Source organism: Telmatherina bonti, assembly GCF_933228915.1.
Source record: "Telmatherina bonti genome assembly, chromosome: 1".
Lineage (NCBI taxonomy): Eukaryota > Metazoa > Chordata > Actinopteri > Atheriniformes > Telmatherinidae > Telmatherina > Telmatherina bonti.
In genome coordinates, this window is record NC_136619.1 from 32,573,245 (window position 1) to 32,599,278 (window position 26,034).

A 26,034-nucleotide genomic window follows, 5' to 3' on the forward strand; every position below is an offset into this window, starting at 1 on the left:
ATCCTTTTGAGTTAGTAAAATATCCTAATAGTTCGATGGGGGAAGGTTACTTATATTTAAATGAAAATTTGAGATTTTTAGGACATTTTTTTGCACAAATATGACTGTAAACCATTTTCTGTTCTATTCTGCAGACATTTAGCAGATGCTTTTCTCCAACGCAAATTATATCTGAGAACGAGACCAAAACATGCAATAAATCAAACAGTAGGCGACGTCATAGATGAGTGCTGGTCAGACTGCTACGAGTCCAGTTGGACGCAGATGCTGCCATGTAGAGCTAAAAAGAGTGCATTTTTTCTTTTTGTTCCTTTCCCTTCCTGCAATAGCCCCTTTGTTAAACTACGACAAAGGATTTATCCCACAGATAAGTGAGGAAATGCTCCTTGAAGAGTTGAGTCTTTCGCTTGCTCGTAAATGTAATGTCCTCTGAGAGCTTTATCAAGTCTGAGAAAATGTCCCTAATGATGTCCTGTGTTGAAAACTTAGGGGGACATAGAATTTATAAAACGTGAGTTTATGTCTGTTTGGATTAGATAAAAAATACTGTTGATGACAGTCCCCAGGGCCTGATCCACCCTGGGGACTTGAAATCATGGCTGTGCTGCTCCAGTTGTGACCTTATTGTGTTATAATAATATTGTAGAAAAGTTCAATTTTAAGTTAAAGTTAAAAGCTCAATTAGGGGTAAAAGAAAAGTTTAGCCACACTCATCACTTGCTGCTATTGCTAAGTCTTAAAAAAAACAATATGGGAAAAAAATTTAGTGTAAGTTATTGTTACTGTATTACTGTTTTTTTCTTCTTCTTTCACGTGAATTAAATTAATTAGTTAACATCTGTCTATTAATATCTCACTTAAATCAGTGTATAACTTAATAAGGGAGGTAGAGATTGGCGTGCATACACTGCACACTGTCACACTAAAGAACGGTTTGAACCCAATATGACAAAACATTGTTTAAAGACTTTTTAGATTTGCTGTGTGTCATTGTTGGTTAAGATTTGGAATAAAAAGCACATGATAAGACTTAGACAATCGTTGAAAACATGGTGGAAGAATATTGCGTCTACACTCAACAACTGAGTTATATTTGTTGTTTATACCCTTAAATATTTCTGCTCATGCCGTCCTGTAAATTATCACTTCGACAACCATCATGAAGTTTCCACATCGGAGCAGACAACGTTGTCAAGTCTATCATTTAAAAAGCCACAAAGTCCAAATATAGAAGAAGGACTGGTGGCTGGCTTGGACAGCAAAGTGCTGCACTTTCCACCATGGAAATTTGTGAGAAGTGAGATGCGGACCAACATACATAAGGTCAGTAACAGTTTTCTCACTTTATGGTACGGCTCAGACAAAAACATAACTTTGGTAGAATTAGAGCAACATCATAGTTAGAACTATCATTATTATTTTCATGATAAAAAGTCACAACTTTACTGGTTCCAATGGTTACGTACAACAAGTTATACCACAACTTTATTATTTCCGGGCTGCCTTGAGGCTGTAACATTGATAAGGGCTAGGACTCAAACTTACTGGCTCATGATTAGAAAATGATCATGTTAGGGCTAAAATACATTCTTTTTACAAGCAACCACATGCAGTTGCTCTCATGATTGAAGCTGTTTAATCTTCCACTGCAAAAATACACCACATCAGCCTGCACGCCACATAGCCACATTTTGACAAGGAGCCAAGTCACAAAAGGAAAAAGGGAAAGCTTCATCGCTTCTATTGCGATTCATTGTATTTGATATAATCCTGATAGCGTAATTACATTACCATTGTTTGTGGGTTTGCATGATGCCACTGAAACTGTGTAACCCTCTCATATGCTACTGATAATCCTAATTTAAAACGTGTTTTGAATTTTAGACAAACTAACTATTTGCTTCAAGTGCTTTTAACTTTATTGAGAAAAAAAAAAGTTTGTCGACTTAAATGTTTTCATGTCTTTCTGTCCAGTAGCAATACCCACCTAATGCTGTGAAGCAGGGGGTACATACAGCAAGTGCCGTCTTTCAGATCTACTATCATGCAACTTTTAGATGCATCCCTTCTCCAACAGACCTTAATAACTGGCCAAATTCTCTCATCAACATGTTATTCATCTCTGCAACGGCCTGGTAATGAGCCATTTATTTAATTTAGGTGTGTTAGCTGCGATGGACTGGCGAGCTGTCCAGGGTGTACCCTGCCTTTCGCCCAAAGACTGCTGAGATTGGCTCCAGCTTCCCCGCGACCCTGAGTTGGATTAGGCGGTTAGGAAAATGAATGAATGAATTTTAGTAAAGAGTTTCGTCTAAAGGTTGCGGGATGATAGCTCTCGAGGGCCAGACTTGGGAAGCTGAAACTCCAGAAGACATTCTGTAACAAGCCTGGCAAATCAACAAACTCATGCCTATTAATGCTCACAATAACACCTAGCTAAGTATAGTTCCCTTAAGATCCTTACATGCCCGTCTACGGACTGTTGGTGGAGAAAAGCCCAACTAAAAAACAACTATCTAATGCAAACACACCACTGATAAACACAGAGTATATTGTGTTCAAGCAGTCTGCTTTTCCTCTAGCAATTTTTTAATTACTACTTAATAATATTAATAGCTGCAATGTCATATTTAATCGCTCTCACCATCATACTGGATCTTTCTCAGTCATCAAATTGGGGACAAGAAGAACAGAGGTTACTGGAGTTACTTAAGCTTATGATTAATGACATCAGTATTGCTGTCAAATAACATAAACATGCTGTAGCTGTATAACTTCCTCAATATAAATATGACTGTGTATGTGTGTGTGTGTGTGTGTGTGTGTGTGTGTGTGTGTGTGTGTGTGTGTGTGTGTGTGTGTGTGTGTGTGTGTGTGTGTGTGTGTGTGTGTGTGTGTGTGTGTGTGTGTGTATGCGTTTGCTAATGGATGCTCTGAAGGTGGGTGGTCTGTCTTCTCTGTTTCTGTCTCTGCTGGTTGCTAAAGCTATTCAGCTGGAGTTAAACCAAACCACCAGCAATATGTTTTCCTGAAGCAGGAAGCAGAGCAGAGCAAAGGGCATCTAATGAACCAGAAATCACAGATTTTCCTGGCCATTTCAAAACATATGTTGTTCAATCTTTGCCTGCGCAAATTAATGAAATGGACAAAAAGAAAGAACTTTGTGCTTCATTTGTGGCTTATGGCTCAATTCTGACAAACGCCATCTATGCTCTTTCCCACAAACTATTGTTTATAACTTTGCCAGCATGAGTGCAACTATCTTGCAACTGCAACAGTCCCCAAATCACAAATGAACAGCCAGTGTTTTTGCAGAAATAATCCCCATAGCTTGCAGAGTGGATTTAAACCTGGAAATCAAGACAGAAGTTTTTTCAGTCGTAGCATTTAACAGCACATTTTTACCTGTGTGCTAATCCAGTCAAGCTAAAGACTCATATTACATGTCCACAGTTGGATGAGTTCAACACAGTGTGAAAGTCCCTACTGTTGTTTAGTTGATCTCGTTTTAATTTCTGCCTGACATGCTCTGATCTGGGCAGTGTCTGTGGTGATGAGCTCTGTAGTCATGGATGTGGCGGCCTTCAGTGTTGATGGATCCTTATAATATTGTGTCCTCACCTGGTTTATCGGTACCTGTTTGAGTTGTTGTCAGTGACCAGAGAGGCAGAAAAATTACTATGATTGTTTCCATTGTTTCCTAAATTATTCTTTAATACACTTGAGTGTGTGATGACTTGTGTTTTTAATTTTTATAAAAGAAAACTGGCATAGAAACACTTTGTGTTGCTTGTTGTATGAAAAGTGCTCTATGATTTTTTTTTAAAAATTGATCTCCCAGCTAATATTATTACATAAGCTCAATCAGAAAATGACTAAATCTTATATCTTTCACTGGACATACCTGGGAAGTGTAAAATCAGTTGGTCTCAAAAACTTGTCTTTAAACACCCCTTTCTGCTCTGAGACAGTTTTGCAACTTTTAAAAGGAAACAATTGGGGATGTCAAGTTTTAGTCCCCTCCTTTCATTTAAGGGGTGATAACTTAACAGATGTTTTAATTCCTACTTAAAAACATCTCAACAGATGTTGTATTTATAAACAAATTATTTATACTGAAGACGTTTCTACAGTGCCTCCCATCAAAATTCTGCTTCCCAGATGAGAAACTATAAACAAAGCATAAAATAAACATTTCCCTGCAACACATGCTGATTGTGACTCTGGCACTCAGCATTATGAAAGTTTTACTAGAATAACTTTAAAAAAAGAAACATCAAAATATTAAATTATTTCACTTCTAGCCAAATGTAGGCATTATTAGGAGAGCAATTTCTTGTGAGAAAAATAAGAGAAATTATTGTTTTCTTTTCCATTTTGAAAATAAATCATAAGAGAAGAATATTGCTATGACAACCAACAGAAGGGAATAAACTGGCCTATCATCTAATCACCAATAGCATGTTTTTCCATTGTCTTTGTTATCACCTCAAATATCTCCCAAAACAAAAAAAAATGTAATCCATGTTTGAGTGTTTCTATGAAAAATTTAGCTCTATTTATCTACTATCCCCTACCTGTCACTCACAAGACTTTTATTTATTTATTAATTGATCTATTTATTTATTTACTACCCAAGTAACTAATGTCATACTTTTGAATAGTCCCACATCGTCACACCCAGCAGGAACATGACATGAGTCTGAACCACAGATGTTATGTAAAACTGTCCCAAAATTCAGTAGCATAAAGTGTATAATTGCATTAACATTACAGGTGCAGTGAGTAAAAAGGGAGCTAAGCACGCTAACAGTACTTCGTGTTGACACGTTTGTTTGCTGTACAACCAAAATTATTATTCATTGCCTCTTCAGAAACGTGGAGTTGCTTACACAAGCAATCGTAGTTAGCTTTTACCAACCCCCACACACTTTACATGTTGTGTACAAAGAAAAAACATTAACAACTTAGCCTTGGGTAACAGGGAAGGAGTGTGAATGCATCATTATTTTTATGGATTTAGCCAGCAGAGGTTTTCTGCATCAGCTGGGATTTCCCTACACTTCCCACATCTGAGTCTGTCAACACAGAAGAGTACAGAAAAATAGGTGCATGGTGAGAACTGCCAGACAACGTAATCCATAATGTTGTACAGCAGACCATGAGTATATTTACCAAACATATCTTTGTTCGTGCCAGTTCTTTGCTTATCTTTATATTCTGGATCCAACTCTGACTCAGACATGTAGCTCTGCATTTGAGGATTGTGTTTGTCAAAGTTTTCCCTCATTTAAAAGTTGTGGTAGCTTGCTCACTGGAGACTGCACATGACAAGTAACCTTCATGTTCTCCCTCACCTTCGGGAAACATCCAGGAATTCAACCAATTCCTCCAAATCTTGTCATTTCCAGTAGGAGGCTTCTTTCCATAGTGAGGCTACTAAACCTGACTCTACAAGGGCTGCAGGTTTTAAGCATATTCCTTCTCCAACACACAATTCTGCACAATAACTCATTCCTTTCAGTCAGGTGTGTTGGAGCAGGGAAGCTTTGCAAACCTGCAAAGCTGTGGGTAGAGTAGCTCTGTTCTTTAAAAAGCTCTCCACACTTCTAAAACAATTATAAAGTCTCAAGATTCATGGTGGATGCAAATCTAACCTGCACATTTCCAAGATTAAGAATTTCCCAATTCAGATGCGCGGAGCTGACAAAAGAACTGCACAGCACTGACTTAAAGAAATCTTTAATAAAGACAAGTGTTACACTCTTGTTGAGAGGATTGGCACAGACACATGACACACACACACCATGACACAGTTGGTCTTATGTACAAACAAAACACAACATTATTCAAGCAAGTCCCATACAGACACGTGTACGCACGTGCGCACACACCCACATAAACAAACACACAAAAACACACAAAGACCGATTACTACAACTGATTATCTTTCATATCCAAACATCCTACTGTATGTTTTTTGGCCATTGGTACAGTACACTTTTGCACACAAAAGGGATGAATAATGCATACAATGTGAAACATGGTGTCTTGGTGGGTAATAAGGATCCACCGAGTGGAAAGACAGTCTGAAGAAAAAAAAAAAAAAATCCCTCAATGAACCACAGCAGCAGGATGTTACAAGAACCGAAAGGGATGTCGGAGAAACAGGAAGATGAGAGCAAGAAGAAGACAGAGGATGTAGCTGTCAGGGGAAGCAAGTGAAAAGGAAAATGAAGGAGACAGGAAATACCAGCAAGAAAAAGGAGCACAGAAGAGAAGGAGCTAGAGCTGAAAAAGGTGAGGTGCGAGAGGTTAAAGCGTTCCTTCATCCAGCAGTTTGTTGATGCCGTTGCAGATCTTCCTCAGAGAGAGTCTGTACTCCTCTCCGTCCCCATACAGCTCCGCCAAGAACTCTCCGTGGGCAAAATGGTTGAAAACGTGATCGATGCGTGCATGTGAACGTGCGGTCAGGTGCTGCTCGACCAGGGTGTGAAGCAGGTCCCTGCACTCCAGCAGGAGCTCTGACAGAATATTCCTGTCGAAGGTGTACTCCACCTCGTAGAATGACACAGCTGTCATGGCCGCCTGGTTCATCTTCTTCTTGAAGCGCTCCACTGTGTCAAGCTCGTCTGGGCTGAACTGGTGGTTGCGGTATAAAATGCCAATCTTCAGGGCGATCTTGATGACGTCCTTGATGATCTTGTGGGCTTCCTTTTTGCTTTTGGTGAACTCCCGGCTCACCTTGTAGAGCTCATCCAGGATCTCGCTGCTGGTATCATCTGTCAACATGTTGGCCACTGCCATGGTCGCCATCTTGCTCAGGATCTTCTTCTGGGCCTGCAGAGCCAGGGAGCGAGAGTTAAAGCTCTCTTGTCCTAAAGATAGAAAAGAAAAAAAGAAAATTACAAAAAGAATAAAGGTTGGGCCTTAAAGTCCTCAAAGAAGATGTTACTGCAACATACATTAAACGGACACGACACAGTTTCTGGTGAGTAGCAGTTGTCTATTTTTATTTATCTGAACCTGGTATTGAATCCAATCTGAAAGTGAAAAAAAAAATTTGCATTGTAAACTGTGTCCTGTATTGTTATTAATTGTCTCACCTAAGTTCCCCTTTGTTTAAAAAATCAAGTTCTTAACATATACATGTTATGTCTTTTCACATGCTGTATTGTGACCAAAATCAACCATCAGAGTTGTGGGTTTCCAGTCTGCTGCTCCCCACATGAGTCTCAGACAGCCAGAATATTGCACCCCAGCTAGCTTGGTTGGTGGAGATGTGGGTGGAAAAATGAATGAATATTCATTTTCCGAGCTGCTTTGTTCGATTAAGGGTCGCAGGGAAGCTAGAACCCATCCTAGCAATTATTGGGCGAGAGGCAGGGTCCACCCTGGACAGATTGTCAGTCCATCACAGGGCGTGGGGGGAAGAAAATAAAGATATTTACAGATCTTCACTTACCAAATAAAGAAAATGGGTTTAGAGACATTCCAACCCTTTTAGGCCCAAAAGAGACTTTCAGAAGTTTTCTTTTGTACAGTTTTGAGGAAAACAGATGAAGTTTTAGCTGAGCAATAGCTACTTTAGTGGGACTTGACACATTATGGCCATGTGTACATTTAAATGGATGTTACTTGTTGATTTATTTGCTGTGGTTAAGGAAAAACATTCAACACTTTCTACTCACATCACTGTACGTAACATTTTCATTGTCATTAGCTCTGCCCTTCATGTTCAGTATGAACCAAATGGACAAAAACCTTTTCCAAGTTGAGCATCCTTCATTTCTTCATTTTGTACAAGCAATATATTGGTCTTCTATTTTTAATAAAGCAGATTAATGTCCTTTTAGTAGCTATGACAACATAGTACTAAGCATCTTTTAAACGTTCCCAGCTTTTATATTAAAAAAATCCCGTCAGTTTCAGGATATTGTAGAATATTATTTTAGAGCCTCGTGTAGGGCTTTGTAGGTACCAACACAAAGCAAACGGAGGAGCTTCAGCATATAAACGCTGAGGAGCAGAGAAAACGGGGTGCAACCACATTCTCCAGCAGGGCGGTGGCTTTTCCTTTGACTGTGGTTTAAGTTTGCTGGCTACCAGAGGAATGAAAGTCTGCTTTGGATAATATCAAACAGCTCACTCTGATAAGAACCTCTGCCTCTCTACAAGTCCAGAATAATCACTGTTTTCTGCTGTGTCCCACTGAAGGAGCAATTTATCAGAGACAAAACTAAAAACGGTTCTCTGTGTCCTCAGCGATGCCTGTAGCCTGACATGTGTCTGTGTGAAGATGAGGAGTGGGAGGGTGGACAGAGGGTTTTATTTAGGTGCCACCCAGCTTCAAATTACACACCAGATAACTCCTATTATGATTAAAGCCAAGGAAAGAAGCTTCGTGTTTCCCTCCTGCTCCCTGGGCACAATGTCATCCTCCTCCACATTCGCGTCCAGAGGCAGAACGAGTAGGAAGACATTGGATGGGGGGCTTAGCACAGAGTGGCAGCAAACCCAAATTCAAAAAAGGAAGCACCTGCTGTGGTGTCATTATAATTTCATTAAACTGGACAGATATTTAACTAGAATTCTCACAGTCATCACATCATCTGGTTGTTTGTTATTTAAGTGCATGCATACAAAAGAGGTTGAACGCTGCATCACAACTGGGAGAAACCTGATCCCTGGCATTTCACATGAATGCAGAGGAGTGACATTTCATGCGTTGGTCTGAAAGCTAAATGACATTTCATGTAATATAATTAGCACACCGTGACATTTAATGGCAAATAAAGCAAATTCTTTTGTCTACAGTGTTTCCCTCAATACACAAAATCTGATGTTCTCACCAGCCGTTTTAAGATAAGGTTCAGAGGAGGTGTGTCAAGACATATTGTGGTACAAACATGTGTTCAGACTGTATGAAGGAATCACACATGCAGAAGTTCATTCATTCATTCATTATCCAAACTGCTCAGTCCATTGAAGGGTCGCGGGTAAGCTGGAGCCTATCCCAGCAGTCTTTGGGTGAAAGGCAGGGTACACTCTGGACAGCTCACCAGTCCACACATGCAGAAGTTGCTACTGTTCTGAAGTGTAAATGTTTATGGGTTCAATGCATGTTTACTGTATATGCAAAAATAAATAGTAGGTTTTGGGATGCACCGTGGCGTAGTGGTTAGCACTGTGGCCTCACAACATGAAGGTCAGTGACTTGATCCTCAGCTCTATACAGTCTCTCTGTATAGAGTTTGCATGTTCTCCCTGTGTATGCATGAGTTTTTTCTGGGTACTCTGGCTTCCTCCCGCTGTCCAAAGACATGCATGTTAGGTTATTTGGTTACTCTAAATTATCGTGAGCACGAGTGGTTGTTTGTCTCTGTGTGACGCTGCGATAGACTGGTGACCTGTCCAGGATGTCCCCCGCCTCTCACCCAAAGACTGCTGGGATAGGCTCCAGCTTCCCTCCTACCCTTAATCAAACTGAGCCATTGGGATAATGAATGAATGAAATAGCAGATTGTTTGATGGAAATTATATTGTTGTGTAAGGAGGATGTCACTGTGAGTGTGATCACTATGAAAACACTCAATCTCAGTTACTTTTTAGACTGATGGCGGTATTAACTATCTAAAAGAGGAATCTTAAAGAAAATGATCAATTGTATCAATATTTCCCGAGTGATCACTCTGTTCTTTTTTTTAAGCTTTTGAAATGGTTTCCTGTATGCAAACTAATCACAGCTGATAAAACTAATAAAGTGATCTTGTTCAAAACTTGTGAACTGAATTGTGTCACTTTCAAGTTCTTTTAGGAGTTAATCTTGTTTTCTTTGGTCCATTTTTTGTTGACAATTTATCCCCTTTGTTTCAGATTTTCTGGAAGGGTTAATGTAGGCACTTGTACCCCTGTCAGAAATCTTTGCGTCATTATTGACCAGGACTTGTCTTTTAGCTCACATTTAAAACAGGTTTCTAGAACCGCCTTCTTCCACCTGCGTAACATTGCAAAAATTAGGGGCATCTTGTCTCAGAAAGATGCAGAAAATTAGTCCATGCTTTTTAACTTCCAGACTGGATTACTGCAATTCCTTATTTATGGGTTGTCCCAAATATGCCCTGAAAAGTCTCCAGCTGATCCAAAATGCTGCATCGAGGGTTCTGATGAGGACTAGCAGACGAGATAATATTTCACCAGTTTTAGCCTCTCTACACCGGCTCCCTGTTAAATCCAGGATAAAGTTTAAAATTCTTCTCCTCAGATATAAAGCTCTCCATGACCAAGCTCCATTATACAGAAAAGATCTTATAGTTCCATATATTCCAAATAGAGCACTGCGCTCTCAGACTGCAGGTTTACTTGTGGTTCCCAGAGTCTCAAAGAGTACTATGGGAGGAAGGGCCTTTAGCTATCAGGCTCCTCTCTTATGGAACCAGCTCCCACCGTGGGTTCGGGAGGCAGACTCCCTCCACACCTTTAAGATTGAGCTGAAAACCTTCCTTTTTCATGATTCTTATAGTTAGGACATGAGCATCTCCTGAGTTAGAGTCTGCATGTACGGGACCCAACTGTCTAGGTTATGCACATTGCTCTTATAGTTATGGGTAGTCTAGCCAAGCATTACTTATTTAGCAATGGGGATGTTACCTGATGCACTGAGAAGTACCTCGCTCTATTACTCTAATATATTAATGTATAAATATATGCCAATATTGCCATCTCTAACTTATCTCTCCTATTTTTCCGCTGGTCTTCCTGATTAAGTGCAGTTGTACATGTTGTTCTGTCTTTCCTGTCCTCTCCACCCGAACCAGTCGAGGCAGATGGCTGCCCTCCCTGAGCCGGGTTCTGCCGGAGGTTTTCTTCCTGTTAAAGGGGAGTTTTTTCCTTCCCACTGTTGCCGCGTGCATGCTCAGGATGGGGGATTGGATTGAAGTCATGACTCGATGCAATCAGTTGGTTTCTATTATATGATATGTATGAATTGGCTCGAAATGATGTGTATGTTGATTCGTGTATGTAAAGTGCCCTGTGACAACATTGTTGTGAAGTGGCACTATACAAATAAAGTTGAATTGAATTATTCACTTCATGCATTTATATATATATATATATATATATATATGTATATATATATATATATATATATATATATATATATATATATATATATATATATATATATATATATATATATATATATATGTATATATGTATATATATGTATATATGTATATATATATATATATATATAAATGCATAAAGGGCCTGAAAGAAACTTTGGTAAAAATTCTCTGTGTTTACAACTAGAAGCACCTTCTATTACATTTATTAGATTATACAAGTCATATTTTTCCATATATATGGAAAAAAGTGACTTTGTATATATATATATATGTATAAATTCTATAAAATTTAACCAATGATAGTCAGACATTGCTTTTCAGCCATGTTTTAACAGGATTATATTAAAAAAATTAACTTAACGGTTTTGTCCTTGTCTGTAGCCACTTTGCATTTAGGAACATCATGTGTTGTATGTGTAATATAACATCATGACAGCAAGCATATAAGCATTGTGTGTTTCTTTTCATCGTCTGAGGTGGCAAAAGCGTAGCATGCAAAGTGTAAAAACAAAATCTTATTTGTTTTCATGATATTTGAATACCAAGGGCAGGATATGTAACTGTTGTTTTTCATTAGCTGGATCAGTGGCTCTCATCAACAGGCTCTCTTTGTCACTGTCATTTCCTGTTTCTCTCAAGCAGCTCTTTGTTCCAGTGAGCCTCTGATATTCAGAAACCCAACTGGGTAGATTTTTGAAACCCTGGCACACTGATAAAGGTGACAGCTTGCTTCATAATGCAAGCCTTGTCAGTCCAATAGCTGTGCAGATGATTTAGATTTGTACCAATATGAGTGACTACAACTCACTCTATAATCTCTTCATAACAATTATAGCTGGTACTAATTAAACTAACTGTTGAAAGGAGTATTACATGTAAGAAACTGACAGAGTCATGCGTGTTTTAAGAACAGAACTATGAGCAGGCAGTTTTACTTCTCTTGCTACTTCCCCAGTACAGCCTTGAGCTTGTGTCTGCGGACCAGCAGGTGGCTAGCAACTCATTTGCTTTGACCCCTGTCTCAGAGGGAGGAAGAATGTAAGCAAAAACGAAGACTTGAGGAAAAAATCTGCAAAGAGAAGACAAGACATGAGGCTGCTTTAGGCGTGAGTCAGAGCACTGGCAAAGGAGGTGGGTGATTCAGTCTGGCTAGGGATATGAGCAGCACTCAGGGAAGTGAGGCTAGATGATTACTGGAAGTGCTCATGAAGTCAGAGAAAAGTCCATGCTTCCTCACACACACTCTCCTACAGCCTGTCACTCAGGGACTGCGATGAGCAACATGCATGAACCAGAGTGTCAGGACGAGTTAGAGAAGAACTCAAGCTGTCAGCAGAGAGACGGACAGAAAAATGTCGATCCCGTTCCTCATCTTCCTCCTGCTCCTACACTTTCCCTGCTACCTGCTCATTATTTTCTCTGCCTCACTTGTCCTTAAGTGGTAGTTTTCCACAAAATAAAGTAGGTTTGCTGTGTGGCATGTGCGAATACGTTTTTAAAAACAAACCACCGATGTAGGACGAGTTGCAGAGGCGCTGGCCCATCAAATTGCTTACATAAGAGTGTTTTGGGAGTTGGTGAAGTTTACTTTTAACATCAGGATTAGCAAGGTGCTTGCAGCTCTCTGGCTGGGGCTGTTGACCAGACAGTCTCTCTTTGTTCCGACTGATGTTTTTAGAGGGCTGAGTCAACACTTTCTGCTGCGTTGCGTCAGAACATACATCCAATGTGGAACATGGAGAGCAGCCAAATCTGCCCTGCTGAAGGTGGCGTTCAGCTAAAAGTCTGTCTGCTCTGATTTATTTCCATATCAGTCAGCCACACTGAAATAAAGGTATGGAAATTTTATTGCTATTTACTGAAGAGTTTCCTTTGTCAGTGTTGTTATGGGATGATCATAAACTGGGATTGGGTTTGTGATTATTTTTTTTACATTTTTGTGAAACCATTATTGATGTGTCCATATGCAGGCCTTCATACACTTGCATTTATCCCCATCCTCATACTGACTGTGTGGCTTTTTCCTCTCAGTGAAAGAGATTTGAACAATAAATCTGCAGCTGCATGGCTTGTCCGTTAATGACCATTCTCCACATCTGCATGACCGTCATTGGACTTACTAGTTAGGTGATGAACAAAACACTAACAGTGAAGCATAAAAAGAGTTACTGATGCCAAACAGCCCATTCATGGATGACTTTAGTCCAACTTGAACCAAAGCTATCGTACATGTTGCTTAATCTTAGAATTAAATTTTTCTAACAGTAAAATCTGCTGAGGCAGAACATGGACGATAACACCACTAATTTATAGAATTAATCCACAAAAAAAGACTTTCTTTACATGTTGAATGAGTTTTTTTCTAGCATTTTGACAGATTTCTTATTTGTTTAAAGTGGTCAAGCTCAAAGCTAAATGAACTACTTATCAGAGCGCTTGTTTGACAAAGGAGACCTGAGGCTATTGTTGGTATTATTACAGAGTAACCAGAAGAATGAGCCATTAGCTGGGCCAGGAGCGAACGCTGTGGTTCACTGACTGGCCTGAACCAAGTCAACCCAGGAGGATAAACAGTGGTGCACAATACACTTGTTTGAAAGAGACCACCATTCTTACATTTATGACTAAATGAACAACAATTAGCATGCATATCCCAATTAAATCTATTAAAGAGATCATGACATATGTGCCAAGACAGTACAAAACACTGAACATCTTTCAAGTCGCGTAGAAAGACATAAGGCTTGTATCTAGAGACTCAACACTGAGTGAGGAATTTGCTGCTTTTACAATAAAAGAAAGTTTTGTGTATATCAATGACGTTCTTACACATTTTGTTGAGTTGGGATGTCAATTTAGAAAAGAAGAACTTAAAACTCAGCAACGGTTTTGGATAATCAAATATACATTAACAGCAGTTTAAATGTTAGATAAAAAAAAACATGGTTTGGTCTAGTGTCTGTAACCAGATGTAGATTTGAATTGGACTGACTCAGCTCTTATAAGTGGCTATGTTGCAGAAATTAGAGGAGATAACATGTTGGACCTGCATTAGATAGAAAAAACCAGTTCAGGAGTTTTTAACAAGACTGTATTTTGTTTGCATCATCTCCTCACAAATAATCTTGTCAATATGTGTGTGTAATATCAGGAAATCCTTTAAAAGCTTTTTTGTTTTGTAAAACTATTTTTGATTTTAACGAAACAGGACATGGGTTAGATGGAAAATTGGAGTTTTTTATACATTAATACATTATTGATGAGGTACCTCCATCCCTTCCTTTCAGTTTCTACATTTCCTCCAAGGGGAATGAGGCAGTTTTTGGACTTGAGCATTGCTTCTCAAAACTGGTGACAGCCACTGCACAATAGTTTTAGCTGCGATACGATTTAGAAGTTCCTTCTTCCTTAAATAAGGAACAAAAACAAGCTAAACCTGCTGCATCTACCTTACTTTAATTACAAATTACATGTTTATTTTCAGTATGAGCAAAAACTAGTCCGCTCAGGTGAGTGATACCTTCAGAAACATAACACCATGATCTGTGCTTTCACAATATACAATGGTGTCACAATATTCTAGGTTGGGGGGGGGGGGGGGGGGGGGGGGGGATGGGGGACGGGGACATTTGCATATAGCTAACCAGGTGAGTTTAAAAAACAGACTGGAAGATAAGTGAAAAGGAAAACAAGGACCTTTATTTACCGTGCTGTCAACTGCTTCACACCTCACTCCAAACATTAGTAGTTTAAACACAGAAAGCTGCTGACAGGCAAACTCTCTCAGACGTAAATGGAAGTTGTACGGCTGCTTTTTTTGGTGGGTGATAGACAATAACGCTGTTGTGTTCTTTAACACTTCCTTGAAACCCATTTATAGCCATCACAAATATTCCGTACATGTTGTACATTTTCTTTCCATCTGCAACCCATTTTCCATTCTCAGGCAGGACTGTTTTTGTCGGTGTGTGCCTCTCTGAAATATGTGGTTGCCAGGTAATTCTTTTCACCCTGTAAATGCAACCCCGGCGTTAATTTTCCAGACATTTTCCTTTTCAAAAACGTCTTTTAATCCCCTCATGGCCTCAGGTGGGCTGTAAAACTGACCTTCAGGAGCAGGAGCTGCATACATTTACATTTCACATACTAAAAACAGGCTTGTGAACAGGACAAGCAGTCCAGCAAGGGCTTTTGCTCATACACTTTAACATCCATCAGCAATTTCATTTCAAAGTATCAATACTGTGGAAATGTCAGGAAAATGCTCTTTAGACAGAAATTAAATGGAATATAAATAATTTATCCTAAAGGAAAATTGCAAGAAGTAAAAAGGGACAACAGCTTGACTTCCGTTACACTTGCAGGGGCCTTTTAGTTCACTTTTGCTCTGCAAGAAGGAGCTGCAGCAGAGCCTCTCTGACTGCCTTTTAAAGGCTAGAGGAAAACAATGGAGTGGGTCATTCAGCAGTAGTAAAGAGGGTTTTAATAGCCTGCTGGGTTCATGTTAAACAGGACTCAGAAGCCCATGGACTTGGGAGGGGAGCAGAGGTGAGTTGAGCCAGCTGGTACCTCCACCAGCAACTCTCGAGGAGGGAAATTTATTTTAGTCAGTTTCAAGCTTGCTGACTTGCTAAACAACTTTGCTGCTTCACTGTCATTTAAGCACAGAAAAATATAGCAAACTCAAGGCTCAAGTATGCATTTTAATGCAGGCAATCCTACATCTGCAGAAGTATTCAAGCAATGGAATACATTCAAGATCATATCTCTCCTCCACTCACTCTGAACCTGCAAAGACTCAGTAGAGTCATATTTCTGACTCCCACAATGCAACTCAGATGATGACTCAGACTTACCGCCTCTACACACTCTCAGTCTGTTGTAATGCATGTGTATTGGCTCCTGAAGAAAGTAACTGGTGAGTATGAAGCTTGAGGAAGATATGATTATATTGAGAGCAACAGATTGGGATGCAGTACACTGTATCGTGAGGATTTACATTATTCATGACTTTGACTGTGTGCCAGTTTCCAAAGGCCAGTCTGGTGCTGAAAGAGGTCATTCAATGTGTTATTAACAGCTGTTCAGGATGTAGAGGAGCATTCAGATCTTTAGCGTTAATAAATAACTCAGTTTTAATGCCTTGATGACTTTCATTTGTGTGAATTGGGGTCATGGAGGTTGACGTTCACTACGGCTGTGGGGCATTTTTAGTTTCTGGTAAATTCAAAAACATTAACCTTACAGCTGCTTTGGTGAGGCTGAAAAAGCAGGAATTATATGTTCTCCTCAGAGATTTGTTAAGCAAAATAATGAACATTTTGCAAAATTTAACAAGATAAATGAACTTCCTCTTGTTGTTTTGCAGGTGTTACTGGCTTCTTATCTACTTTTTATTTGTTTTTTTCCCCAAAACATGACCCAAAAATAACAGAAACAAGTGAATAGGAAACAAATGAAATGAGTAAAGTTATGTCACAAAAACTGCTTTTTTATTCTTCAGTCAGACACATTCTGCATTTTCTGATTCAAGTATCGAATGAAATAACTTATTTTCTGCTTACAGTTGTATTTTGTGAGAAATGTGTTGCATGTCGCAGTGAAATAATACAATATTAAGTCAACTTAGTCTGTATAAATAGTGAGTAAAATAAAAATGTTCATGTTAGCGCTAATCCTGTGAGTAGTATTAGGCACTTAGAAGCCTTTCTGAATCAGAGGGGACACAAGAGCAAATTGCCTTTGGCTGCTGCACAACCTTATTTAATGCTCCATCCCTCATCTCATTCTTTGTCTCTCTCTGTGCTTCAGTTTTAATGGCCACATCCCTGTAGAGCTGATCTAGAGAGATGAAGCAAAAGGATGAGGAGGCAGGAGACATCTGATTGATTAATGTGCCGCAGGCTTGATGGTCTGTCACAAGAAAAGGGAGGGAGAATAGAAGGAGTGAGAGATATGGCAGTGATTTGACCTCCACCTTTTAGCTTGCCTGTGGCTTTCATCGCAGTTCCTACTTGTTGTGAAGACTAGAGGAGCTAGTAGTCCGTTGAGGATGCAAAGTGGTATCCAGGACATCCTGTCAGGACCCAGCATGGCCTGTGAGAATCTTACACTTTGACCTCTCTTCTGCTGTAAAGCTAAAATCTTCACCAGCTGTGGTTTCCTCCCATGCGCCATTGTTTAACTAGCATAAAGAGCCAGGCCGCAGTTAGCTGGTAAGCTGGGCATGGGAACTGGCTGGAGGCTGTCTCTCTTCTCTGCTCCAGTCCTCTGGGAGCTTCTCTGGAAAACTACTCCCATTATGTGGATGTTGGTTTAGTGGAAAAACTTCTGTATATTTCTAATAATAATTTCTGCAACACAACTTTGCCTTTCACTTTTGCTTGTAACCTGGGTGGTAAACTTTAGGAACCTCTCCAATGACTGTCCAGATATGGTTGAAAATGCTCTTTGACTGATATGCAATGATGTAGAAAAGCAGCTGAGCAAAGAATCATAAGCTTCCTGAGGAATTAATTCATTAATAAAAAAAATTGTGTCAGTCTATTTATAGAAAGCTTGCTACTAATGTGTGTAAGTTTTGACAGGCTGGTTGACTGAAGCATCATAAACACAAAAGTAAAAAATGTATTTGAAATATTTCAGGCCGTAACATCTGAAACAAAGTCTTTCAAACATTTTTATTTTATCTTGAAGAGAAAAATCTGCATATTTGCAGAGAAAAGGGTGGGATGTGCAAAAGAGGGAGGAGATGGGCAGAACTGGCAGTATGTACATTTTCATTTCACACCTTTCAGTCAAGATTAATGGAAGTGAACTCATGAAAGTAGGAACTGGAAAAAGAAAAAAGAAAAAAAAGAGACCAGGTTTTGAAAGACTTTCTGCATTAGCAAAGATAAAATATGAACCATGATGTAATATCAAAGCCTTTTTACACAACCGAAGATGTGTCACGTCATTTTAAAGGAGCGTGGAGGACGGATGGACAGAATGAGGGAGATGGTGTTGAAGAAAGACTGCTGGAATCATATGTCTACAGTTTGATTGTAGCTGCTGTCAAAACCCCTTTCCGTCAGACACAGACCCGCACAAGACCAAAAAAACCCCCCAAAAAACTATCATTTCCTTTCACATAATTTGCAGCTGTATAAGAAACTTGCTCGTGTTTTTATCTCATGTCTTCTTCTTTGTCTCTTCCTCCCTGTCTACTTCTCACCAGATCTACAACACTGAGTGGCAAGGAAGTGAGTGTTTTCCGGCCCTGGGTGAGTTGCTCCTCTCATAGACTATGGCCAAGTCTCAGCATGATCCAGCATCATCTCACAAAGACACGCACGTGCACGCAAAGACGCGCACACACTTAAAGGCTCGCGGGCACCGTCGTCCAGGCCTTGCCAGCTTTCCCCAGAACTTTGGCCTCCTGGTTTGTTTACTAGTTCACCCACTTTAACTGGGTTCATGTTTTCTGTAAAAAAAAAAAAAAAAAAAAAAAAAGGAGGCCCTGAGAACCCACAAATCATTTGCAGAGGAGCTCATTTTGTCACTGTGACGCTGAAACTCTGCCTCCATGACCAGGTTGTCTGGTCTGCAACTGGAAGCCGTGGACTTTATTTAATTCTTAGAAAAACTGATCATTATATGAAGGCAGATGAATTTGGCTTGTTGTTTTTAGACAGTAAAGATAAACCGAAATACTCATATAGTTTTCAGTTTGTATTGCCAGTGCTTTGGCATATGGACTATGCTTTTCATATGGACATAAAAAATAAACTCTTTAGTGTGTGTTAAAGTAATGTGGAGGCAAAGGTCAACCATGAAATAGGGCAGGGTTTCAGCTGTCTGGGTGCCTCAATTAAAAGGCTGACTGGTGCTTTGATTGGAGTGATAAAATTGGATATGCTGCAAACTTTGGCCTTGAAGGCCCTCACTCTGCATGACACACTGCAGTGTGAAGCCAACATGCTTCTGCTCTGTTAGCTGCCAACCCACCACTAACTAATGATGAGGAAATAACTGTGGTTCACTCGCGCACTCACACACACACACACACACACACACACACACACACATTTGTAGATTTGTTTCTGACCTTTAGTGGCTACATTCTTTCTTTTAACCTCTTGTACAAGCTCCGACCTTATTATTCCACGAGTTAATCTGTATCCTGGCTGGTAAAGAGAACAGAGTGTGGAATTTTCTGTCTCTCACTGTGGCCATTATTGCCAACAAAATATTTAAATGTGCTGCTTTAAAGCAGTTTAATGTCACATACCGCTGGAAGAACTGTTGTGAAATACTGTGCTGAACATCCACTTTTTTCCTACCGCAACCTTAAAATGCTATAATCAGCAAAGTTCAGTTCAATTGTGTCAGAGTTAAACATGAAAAGCTGTGTGTACAGCTGCCTCCCACACCATCATGCTCTAAAATATATCTATGCTGCATTGTAGAGAGTCATTTTTAGCCTGATACCATCTGCATGCAGTGAGGGTATATAGCAGGGAAGTAAGTAAGACAACCCCAGATGGCTGTGGCTTCCCACAAACATGGCAGACTTTTTACTGGCACTAATGGAGAAATCTTGTCTGAACTATAAAACTGGAGCCCAAAACTGAATGTTAAAAAAAAACCTTTTCACATGATTCCTGTCAGTGATTATGAATTATGGTTAAAAACAAGTTAACAAGAGAAAAAAAAAGAGAGAGAGAGAGAGAGAGAGAGAGACATCTGAAAGTCTGCATCACAGATGAAATGCAAATGCAGATGAACAGATCAGGGATTTGAACAGGCTAGGTGCCACTGACACCAGTCCCCCCCCCCTTCTTCCCCCACACATATCAGGCACCACAACCGAGTGTTTCTTTGCTTCAAACTGAGAAAAAACCCCACAGTTTTCTCCTCCTTCTAAATGTGCTTCTATGAGGCATATGACTAGAATGCCAGCGAAAGTACCTCGGCGATCTAATTCCACGTTTGAGTAATGGCTCAGCCGCAGGGAGACAGTTCTCCTTCCAAATGTCCTTCTACTCCAGTAAAATGCCACCAAATTATTGTGTCAGTGCAAACATGCATGTATGCACAGAGGGGAAAATGCACTCATCGACAGTGACCTGGGAGTTAAAGGATTTGTCTTCTGCTACAGCTATAGGGAAAAACCACATTATCCTGCGTCGTCTTTTCCACTTATGGCTTCACTCCTTTTTTTTTTTTTTTTTTTTTTTTTTCTTTCATCCACAGTTCTTGTTACAGTTTTCCAGAACTGACTCTTGGTGTCTCGAGCATGTGTGTGTTTTGTGTGAATGTGTGTGTGTTGCTGGTTTTTAGTGCAGCCTCCATCTGTGGGCCAGATTAAAGGTAGAGAGGGGGGGGGGGGGAATCAGGGATGTATGTGTTAGGAGAGCACACAAGCAGAGGAATGAGCAAGAAGAGCATGCCTGTGTTTGTGTACGGTAGTGTTACAGTGTACGCAGTGCTGGCTCACTCAGCCTGCCTCTCATGTGTAAAGCATGTGGCCAGTCTGCCAATATGGCAATCATGAAGCAGAAGCTCTCCTGTGATTGCTGAATGCTCTTTGGCTCATCTGAAAAAGATACAAATTTTGCTCAAGAGTAGATTGGCGGTAATTAACAGAAGCAAAAGAGTTTATCGGTGTGTAAATGTGCCGCAGAATGAGGAGGAGCGTCACCTGGCTGAGGATTAAATTTCAGCTGTGTCATCAAACAACATCTGCAGGTTTTTTTTTTTGTTGTTGTTTGTAATTGAAGCACATCAACAGCTCTCATGCTTCATATGCATCCCACAGCTGTTATTCCAACAGCTTCTCTTTTCAACAAGTCTGCTTTTCCTTGAAAAACGGATGGAAAAGCAAACTGATGGAAATTGTTCCACAGATGGCAGATTGGGGTTTTGGCATTAAGAGTCACATCACCATGATGAATCAGCCCAAAGTCGGGAGTGGGTTGATTATTCACTCTCCTCCAACATAACAACAGATCAATATGGCAACTGAGAAAAGATTTACATGCACGGGAGCTTTGCTGTTTCATAAAATGTCTTTTTAGTTTTTGGGGGCTTCAAACCTGCAGCATGCAGGAGTGTCGACAGCATCACTCTGACTCATAATGAGGTGTTTTCATCTCCTCTCCACCACAGGAAGAAAGGACAGGGCTGCTGGTGGCTACTGCTGTGATCTGAGGCATGCTCACTGCATGACTGGATGATTATAGGTACATTTTCTTTTTGTTATTTTTTGTATAAAGTGAATTTCATTCATAGTGGTTGAAGCAGACAAAAGACAAGCAAACAGGGCGACAACAATGAAGAGATGAACCGCTTTGTGTCATGAAGTTTCATCCTTCCTCTCACACCCAAGAATGTTTGCCTCCAACCTTTAGTCCACCATTTTTGTGACACTCAATAACCTTTGATGGCCCAGAAAGGGATTGCTGGCCTATCTCCACCTTAACGGTTTGATTTTGGAATAATTTAATACTTTTTGTTATTTGTTTGGTTGTTTTTTTTTTGTTTTTTTTTTAACAAGTTCAAGAATTTTTCATGCATTTCCAAGTAAAATTAGTGGTAATTTTACAAATCCTGGCATATTTAACATGCATTTGTTCATTCTATTTTTTGCAGAATATGACATAAATGCTCTGCATCTTTTTACTGCCTCCAAGAAAACTGTGCTTTACTCAGCAAGGAGTGGGGGGTAATGTCATCCCCTTTAAAAGAAAGCTGCACTTGAAGCATACAGGTGGGGTACTGGAGGTGGGCTAAGGTAATATGGGATGCTGACATCAATCAACAGCACAGACTTGTGTGCAGACACGCAGCAAAAGTATAAAAATAGCACTGACTATTTCCCTTATTTGGATTTGAATTGATGAAATGTACTAAGATATTGCTACTTATTTACTGAGAGCTTGTATTGATTGTGCATAGCTATATAATTCTTCATCAATTCCCCTGAATTCAGGTTTTCATGGTAAGTTTTTCTTCCCTGTGCAGTAATCATTAAAGGGTTTGGTTGGCTGGGAGCTGAGGGGCGAGCTCTGTTGCATGTAGCCCGGCAGCTGCTATGCAGTAGCAACATTCATCTGTCATCATCTAAAATGAAAAAAACACCTGTACAGCATTCGTTTTGATCCAGGTTTCCAAGTCACAAGATATCGTGTTACCCCCAGTAATGGATGTGCAGCTCTGCTGGGAAGCAGAGGCCTCTCCGGGTCCTAGGAATTGGTTCCATGCTTTGTTTGTGAAATGAGGTAACTCCACATGTTTGTGCTTTTGCTTTGCAGCGCTTCCTGTTTGTTCTGAGGCATATTTTTCTGTAGAATCAGGAGGTTTTAAACCTGTTCCAGTTGAAATATACCAACATGATATTCTGTTTTCCCTCTTAGCTGATTCACTTCATCACAGTGAGCTGGACATGTGTTTACAGTAGCAGTTGACTTGAGCGGTGCTGCCTGAACTAACTTACCGGTACACATTTTATGTTGTATGTTTTGTTTTTTTTTCTCTTTTTTTTTGTGTGTCTAACATCACAACTACACATGCATGTCGACCCACCATTATTTACAGTGTTTTTATATATACACGTGTAACCAAACCAGTTTTTTCTGTGAGTATTAATTCAACTATCTCCATTTTTTGCCTTAGCAGCAGCCTAGCAGTAATATTGTCATGATTTAGTTCTTCAGAAATTCCAGATATAGTTTAATAATCAGTTTTTTGACTTTTCAATTTAAAAACAAACCTGTGAGTTTCACTTCTTGTGCAGCTAAATGAGTCAAGAGCATGTATGTCATCAGGGATCAGCACATATATACACTTTTGAACTAAGGGAAAGTATATGAGGATTACATTCTCAGAAACGCATGTGAAGATAAATTAGAGGCAGAAGAGAAAGAATAAAATATGATAAAGTCAGATCCAGTTTCTAATAGCAACCACCAACAGCTCAAGGCCAGAGAAGAAAGGCTGGGGAGTCGGTTTGCTGAAATGAAAACACCTCAGTATTTATACTTCTGAATTTACGGACCAGAGTCGGTACGCATCAAGCTCGACCCATCACGCATCCCTCATCCTCATATCCACGACTGAGAGTCATGTTTGTGTTTGACAGGGTTTCAAAATAGACATGTTTTCAAAACACCTTTTTTCCAGTTTCATTGGAAAACTTGACCTTAAAACTGAAGTCATACCACTTTTTTTTTTTTTTTAACGACCAACACACAGAATAACAGTCTGCAGCAGAGTCACAAAGCATGTTGCATTCCAAGCATGACTCAGGTGCTTGTTGGCTCTCAATCGGGGAAAGATCCTGCTGTTTGTGCTTTATTCAACATGTGCAACATTGTCTTCCTGCAGCTAAGAAAGATCTAAAAAGCTTTGTTCCTCATTTGTTGCAAAAGCTTGTTATATTTATAGAAACCTGAAACTATCACAGTGTCAGTTTGTCTAAAAAAAAAAATCCTTTGTCACTGTTTACTGGTTGGACTGTTCATACAAAAGTCATGGTTGATGTTTTAAGCTTCACTGCCTGGAGTCAGTAAATGATAGGCGTATCATCACCTACTGACGATGTAAGCCAAGCCTTCTGGCTCTGGTATCAAGGTTCCTCCTGCTTTGCTAATGGACTGAAAGACAGAAATGTGCAGATGGACAGACAGATGGTTCATCAGGGCATAATTAACATAGAAACCTCTATGTTCCCTGACAAACCTGCAAACAAGTCACACCATCAGCAACACTTTTAAGTGACAAAGATCATGTAACATCTTTATCATGTCAAGCAGAAGAACTCAAGGACAAACCTCAAACCTGACAGAAATAAATTTAGAGGAACTCAAAAAGATCTTTATCCATAAAACAGGAAAGAAGAAATTTTCACTTCTTGATGAGGAAAAGTGAAAGACTTTACTGTGTTGTAAAAGAAACCTTCAGAGTATCAAATCTTCAAACTCAAAACCATCTGCACAAGGCCGTTTCATCTCCCGCTTTGAATTTCTTTCAGACTCACAGCTCCTAAAACCACCCACATGTGTGGAAGGCTGAGATATTTCCAGCGAGAGTCAACTTCTTGGAGTGTGTTTGTGTGTCTGCATGTTTAATGTGTAACTTTCATCACTGCAGTAAACTGTTGCCCTGTGCTCTGACACCATAAACCTCTCCTTTTTTTTTTTTTTTTTTTTTTTTATTAAACAACCACTCACAAATTCTAGGAAACAGTTTATCTAAACATGTTTTTTTATGTTGGCTAAAAGTGAGATGCATCACAGGTAGGAGGAAGGTCTTAGCGTTCAGGGAGTCAGAGCTCTCTCTGTGGCTGGATGTGTTGATGAACAAACTGGTTGCACGTGTTGGAGCTTGCCTGTTCCTGGTGGCGACTGAGCCGGCTTTTTCTCAGTGAGGCTCTGCCTGTCACCAGCGTCACAGTGTTCATACATCAGAGCTCCCAGCAGCCTGAATTTCATACATCTCAGAAAGCAGGCTAGATAAAGTGTGAAAGACTTTGGGGGAAAAAAAAAAAAAGTCTTCAGTTTTGTTGGCAACTGGCTGCTGAGCACAGCACAGAGAACAGAGCTGCAGTGAGAAGAGCTGATTAGCTTCACTATCTACATGTTGAAGGTCTGGCAACTGATGAAAATGCAATTGAAATTTACTGGGGAAAAACAGAAAAACAAACCCGGCGATACACTGGATAAACTGACTCACCAGTTGGCAGAAGAAGAACCAGATGTTAAGGCTTACCTGCAGAGATGTCTCCATCACTTTGCTCTCCAGAGTCTGAATCCATCTTCCCCCTTTCAGGACACTCGAATGCTCTGGAAACGCTCTTATTCCTCTGTCTTCTGTACTCTTTCCTTCTTTAGGGAATCTTGTGATTTCTTGAGCCAAAAAAAAAACAAAAACAAAAAACAACTCAACTTGTGTTTTTTTTTTCCTCTGCCTTGCTAATCTTTGACTCCCAACCCGGATCTCTGTAGCTGAGAGGGAAAGCTGCTGGACTGATTTGCTGAGATGCCCTCCTGTTTTTTTGCGCTTTTGACTCCCTCAGTTTCCCTCTTTACTTCTCTCTCTCATCTACTTTCCCATCTCCGACGCTCCCTCCCCTCACTCCCTCTCCGTCCGTCCCCCTCTCAGTTTCTCCCTCCCCTTTTCCCTGCCACTCTGTCCCTCCTCCTCGTCTTCCTCCTCCGCTGCCTCTCATTTGGTGCTGTCACACTCAGCCTCTCCTCACTCCCTCCACTCAAACTCTTTCTCTACCTCTTTCTGTATGCTGCAAGTGCTGTCTCTTCTTCTTTCTCTCCTCCTCTCTCCCTCCCTCTCTGTCTCTTGGTAAGAGTGCTGCCTGTGTTTTAGCAGAGGAATGGGAAAGACTCATTCATGGCGACTTGAAATTCATCTCCAGCAGTGAAAATCCCATGACCTCTTGTTACTGGCTGTTGTAAAATCATGTATTATCTGTAATGGTCACATGATCACAGGTAATCATTAAACGCTTCTGAGGTGTTTTAGATGGTCACATATTTCTGTTAGATCATACGTGCACCCGGTCACCGAAGAAACTTTATGTTCTTATTGACTTTCCATTTTTATTTATTTGTTTTACTATTTGCTGCAAAAAGTCCAACAAACTGTCAAGGATACTGTGGTGTGTCGTATATTATAGCTTGACAAACAGCTGCCTTTCAGGGTGAAAAAAGAACAGATTTAACATTCATTAAATTTGTCTTCTGAGTTCCTGATAAAAGCTTCTTTATTCTTGGGTGACTGCAAATTCCAGCTCTGATACTTAGAGTGTAAGAGTGTCCTTGGGTGAATCACTAAGGACTGTTGTCTGATATTTTTCAACAGATAAACGCAATAAAAATCCTTCAAATATCTGAAGCATCATAATCAG

At 40.0% G+C, this 26,034-nt stretch overlaps 1 protein-coding gene across 1 annotated transcript; it reads right to left on the reverse strand.

The window, feature by feature from the left end:
• Window positions 1-5,927: 5,927 nt before the first annotated feature.
• Window positions 5,928-25,189, reverse strand: tnfaip8l3 (tumor necrosis factor, alpha-induced protein 8-like 3). The gene is made up of 2 exons (XM_079242819.1): window positions 24,882-25,189; window positions 5,928-6,878 (listed from the first exon to the last, which is right to left on the reverse strand). The coding sequence occupies exons 1-2, from the start codon at window positions 24,925-24,927 to the stop codon at window positions 6,316-6,318; spliced, it is 609 nt and encodes a 202-aa protein (XP_079098945.1). The 5' UTR covers window positions 24,928-25,189; the 3' UTR covers window positions 5,928-6,315.
• Window positions 25,190-26,034: the final 845 nt, after the last annotated feature.

Excerpts from the sequence above, each read along its gene's own strand:
- tnfaip8l3 (XM_079242819.1), bottom strand. The coding sequence starts at position 24,927 with ATGGATTCAGACTCTGGAGAGCAAAGTGATGGAGACATCTCTGCAG. Across the intron at positions 6,879-24,881 it reads TGATGGAGACATCTCTGCAG|GACAAGAGAGCTTTAACTCT; the intron begins GTAAGCCTTAAC and ends TTCTATCTTTAG.